Below are 3,966 nucleotides of genomic sequence, written 5' to 3' on the forward strand. Positions count from 1 at the left end.
GTAAACTTTTCTTAAAATTCAAACATATAATTATGGTCAATTTTAAATTTAAAATAAAGTGTTTGATCCAATGTTATATTAATTTGTATATTATTACGAAAAATATTTAAATTTTGTATTTGTTTTCCCCTTTTAGCCACTAAACAGACAAATGCAACTCGCAAATATCTGTATATATTTCTTGGAATTTTTATGCTATTTTAAATGTAAAATATTAAATATTTCATCGACCTATTTAGTAAACTTTTCTTAAAATTCAAACATATATTTATGGTCAATATTAAATTTAGATTAAAGTGTTTGAGCCAATGTTATATGAATATGTGTACTTCATTCGGTTGTTATTTTTAAAGGTAAAAAAATTGACAATAAATTAAAAAGTACTTTCATTTTAGATTTAGAAAAAAGTGTTTAATCCAATGTTAGGGGTAGAAAATTGATAATAATTAAAAATGACAAGAAGTACTTTTAAATTTAATTTTAGAATAAAGTGTTTGACTATTTGGTATTTATTAAAATCATCTCTTATGTACTTCAACCGGTTGTCAATTTTAAGGGTAAAAAATTAACAATAATTAAAAATAATAATAATCACCTTCATTTTACTTTAATATTAGAAATAGATATATTTCAATGGATTATTATTATTATTATTATTATTATTATTATTATTATTATTATTATTATTATTATTATTATTATTAAAGCTGTGAAATGTAAATATAGAAATAACCTTATAAACATGAGTTCATAAATCAAGTATTCATATGCAGTTATAAAAAATTCCAACTTTTTATTTTTAATTGTTATTAATTTTGTTTTTATAAAAAATTCCAACTTTTTATTTTTAATTGTTATTAATTTTGTTTTTGCTAACATGACTTTTATTCATAATTGTTTAAATGTAGTAATTATTTGCACAAAAGAACTAATCATCTCTAGAAACTAATTTATGAAAGAAACTATTTACATCCGTCGCTTGTCGTGGGTAAACGGTTAGTTATATATATATATATATATATATATATATATATATATATATATATATATATATATATATATATATATATATATATATATATATATATATATATATATGGAAATTAGGCATCCACATATTTGCTTAGGGCTGTCAAATCGGGTAGTCGTGTCGTGTTTCTGTCTGAAACGACACGATACGACAAAGATAATATTACATAATTATTAGTGTATTTCATTTATACTTAAAAATATATAACATGATAAAAACGACAAAAACTAAAAACCCGACAACCACATGCTTAATCGTGTCAATTTCGTGTCGATTTATGAACACGAACACGACATCGTGTTTTTTAATCTTGACACGAACACGAACACGAAATTAAATTTTAATTTCGTCCCGATTTCGTTTTGTTTCATGTAATTTTGTCGTGTCTTGTTATAAATTGACACCCCTATATCTGCTTGTGACGTTACTAGACAAAAAGGAACATAACTTCTTATAAATTTATCCTTAACGTTTTTTTTTTTTTTTTTTTTAAATACAAGTTTTTACGATTTCCTTACGATGTTACTTTAATTTAACAAAATTTATAACATTTTTTTAATTCATCTATTGTAAAAATGGAAGTGGAACATAGTGGTTTTTCAAATGGTATGATTGTTTACCTACTATAAGTCACTAATCCATGGTGGTAAGTACACATGTTTGCGTCTGATTGTAGTGAGACAATATAATTAATATAGTCGATATGATTAAAGCTCTTTTAATTGAATTCTGGTCACGGTCGGGAAAACAAAATAATAAAGTCAAAAAATATCACTAAATTGAATCTTATTTGCACCTTATGCGGTTACCCGATCATAGGCCTATAAAGAAATCCCAAAATAGTACACTTTCACAAAGCGTATTATGATTTAGGAAGCGAAGAAGATGAGCAAGCCGGGGGAAGGGAAGAAAGTGTGTGTTACCGGAGCTTCTGGTTTTATTGCTTCATGGCTTGTTAAGCTCTTGCTTGACCGTGGCTACACCGTCAAGGCCTCCGTTCGTGACCTCGGTTAGTCCTACTCTCTTGCTGAATACCTTTATACCATATCATATGTCAGCTCTATTCTATAAGTTATATATTGTGGGCTACAATGAAACATATAATTTCGGATGTGCTCATTCATTTATACTTTTTGATGCCTGCATCTTCAGATGACCCAAAGAAAACTGAGCACTTGCTTGCACTTAATGGAGCCAAGGAAAGGCTTCATTTGTTTCAAGCAGACTTGATGAAACCTGGTTCGTTTGATGAGGTTGTTGAAGGCTGCGATGGTGTTTTTCATACCGCATCTCCCTTCTTTATTCATACCGCTAACCCTCAGGTGCCCCGTGTCTAACACTTTATTTGCCTTTTTCCGACCAAAAACGATCATTGTTTTGGTAGTTATTGTAGTTATTGTGGTCCTGTTTTACGTGTGTAGGAAGAGCTAATTGATCCCGCAGTTAAGGGGACACTGAATGTTTTGAGTTCGTGTTCTAAGGTTCCATTGATCCGAAGGGTGGTTTTGACTTCATCTGTAGTTGCCCTTATGTACAGTGGTTCGCCATTGACACCGGAAGTTGTAGTTGATGAAAACTGGTTTTCCGATGAAGGATTTTGTAAGGAAACAAAGGTTAGTTTAGCGGAACCTTCTCACCACTTTTTTAGATTAATGTTGGAAACTGGGAAAAAGGATTATAAACACGCAGTGATGGGATTTGTTGTTGAGTATTCAGCTGTGGTATCCGCTTTCAAAGACTTTGGCTGAAGAAGCTGCATGGAAATATGTGAAAGAGAATGGCATCGACATGGTCGCCATCAACCCTGCAATGGTCGTCGGATCTCTCTTGCAGCCAACTCTTAACACAAGTGCCGCCGCTATTTTCAGATTGATAAACGGTATGCATATGCATGCACTCGCCATTTCAACTAATGAATCTTTTTCCATGTTTTCATTGTGAATTTTCGGCAATTATTCAACTGTGATTTCTGAACTTAATTTGGTTTCTAAAATATTTATTAAAACGCAGCACCAACATACCCGAATATCACCCTTGGGTGCGTTCATGTCAAAGATGTGGCGATCGCACATATTCTGGCATTCGAAACGCCTTCTGCAAGTGGAAGATACTGCATGGCTGAGAGCGTTGTCCATTTTTCAGAACTGGTACAGATGCTACGCAAGCTTTATCCTTCGTTCAAGCTCCCTGACAAGTAACAAGCTACCTCTTTATTTTCGTAACCTTCGAGTACATATGTGATTAGAATTTAATGACTTTTGACTCATAAAAATGGATAGATCATACAGTACACATTATTTAATTAGCTTGATTTTGTAATAAATATTACCGATAAATATTCTTATTAGGCTCCTAAATTCGATATATGGGATGACTGCAGGTGTGCAGATGATACTCCATTTGTGAAGTATCAGTTTTCCAGAGAAAAAGCAAGAAGCTTGGGTATTAACTATACACCTCTTGAGGAAGGCATTAAGGAGACCGTTGAGAGCTTAAAGGAGAAGAAATTTCTATAACCAATCTGGTAACATGACAAGCTAATCGATAATGCAACTATTATGCAAGTATTGTATCAAGCTACATCAATTTGTGTTGCTTCTATTTATTTTGCTTGTTTTGATTGGATTTCTATAACCATCAAAGCACAATTTAATCATCTATAATCTATTTAAGTTTATAAAATTTAATGAAATGACACATAAAAGTTATATGTTTCGGAAAACTTTACCTCTTAAATCCTATAACGACTAACTCTAAAAAGTTTAATGAAACATATTTATAAAATAATAATATATTTATTTATTTTTTCTTTTTACTGAAAGGCTTAATGGTCATTGAATTTCAAATACATTGAATGTAGAATATATATATATATATATATATATATATATATATATATATATATATATATATATATATATATATATATATCCGTC

At 30.2% G+C, this 3,966-nt stretch overlaps 1 protein-coding gene across 1 annotated transcript; it reads left to right on the plus strand.

Moving 5' to 3' along the window:
- The first annotated feature begins 1,801 nt into the window (after window positions 1-1,801).
- Window positions 1,802-3,738, plus strand: LOC145000836 (phenylacetaldehyde reductase-like). Its single transcript, XM_078960119.1, has 6 exons — window positions 1,802-2,039; window positions 2,183-2,352; window positions 2,452-2,643; window positions 2,747-2,909; window positions 3,041-3,224; window positions 3,411-3,738. Exons 1-6 carry the CDS (start codon window positions 1,916-1,918, stop codon window positions 3,544-3,546), a joined length of 969 nt encoding a protein of 322 aa, XP_078816245.1. The 5' UTR covers window positions 1,802-1,915; the 3' UTR covers window positions 3,547-3,738.
- Window positions 3,739-3,966: the final 228 nt, after the last annotated feature.

Source organism: Lactuca saligna, chromosome 6 (assembly GCF_052625555.1).
Source record: "Lactuca saligna cultivar CGN05327 chromosome 6, ASM5262555v1, whole genome shotgun sequence".
In the NCBI taxonomy this organism is placed as follows: domain Eukaryota; kingdom Viridiplantae; phylum Streptophyta; class Magnoliopsida; order Asterales; family Asteraceae; genus Lactuca; species Lactuca saligna.

Excerpts from the sequence above, each read along its gene's own strand:
- LOC145000836 (XM_078960119.1), top strand. The coding sequence starts at position 1,916 with ATGAGCAAGCCGGGGGAAGGGAAGAAAGTGTGTGTTACCGGAGCTTCT. Across the intron at positions 2,644-2,746 it reads GATTTTGTAAGGAAACAAAG|CTGTGGTATCCGCTTTCAAA; the intron begins GTTAGTTTAGCG and ends TTGAGTATTCAG. Across the intron at positions 3,225-3,410 it reads TCGTTCAAGCTCCCTGACAA|GTGTGCAGATGATACTCCAT; the intron begins GTAACAAGCTAC and ends GGATGACTGCAG.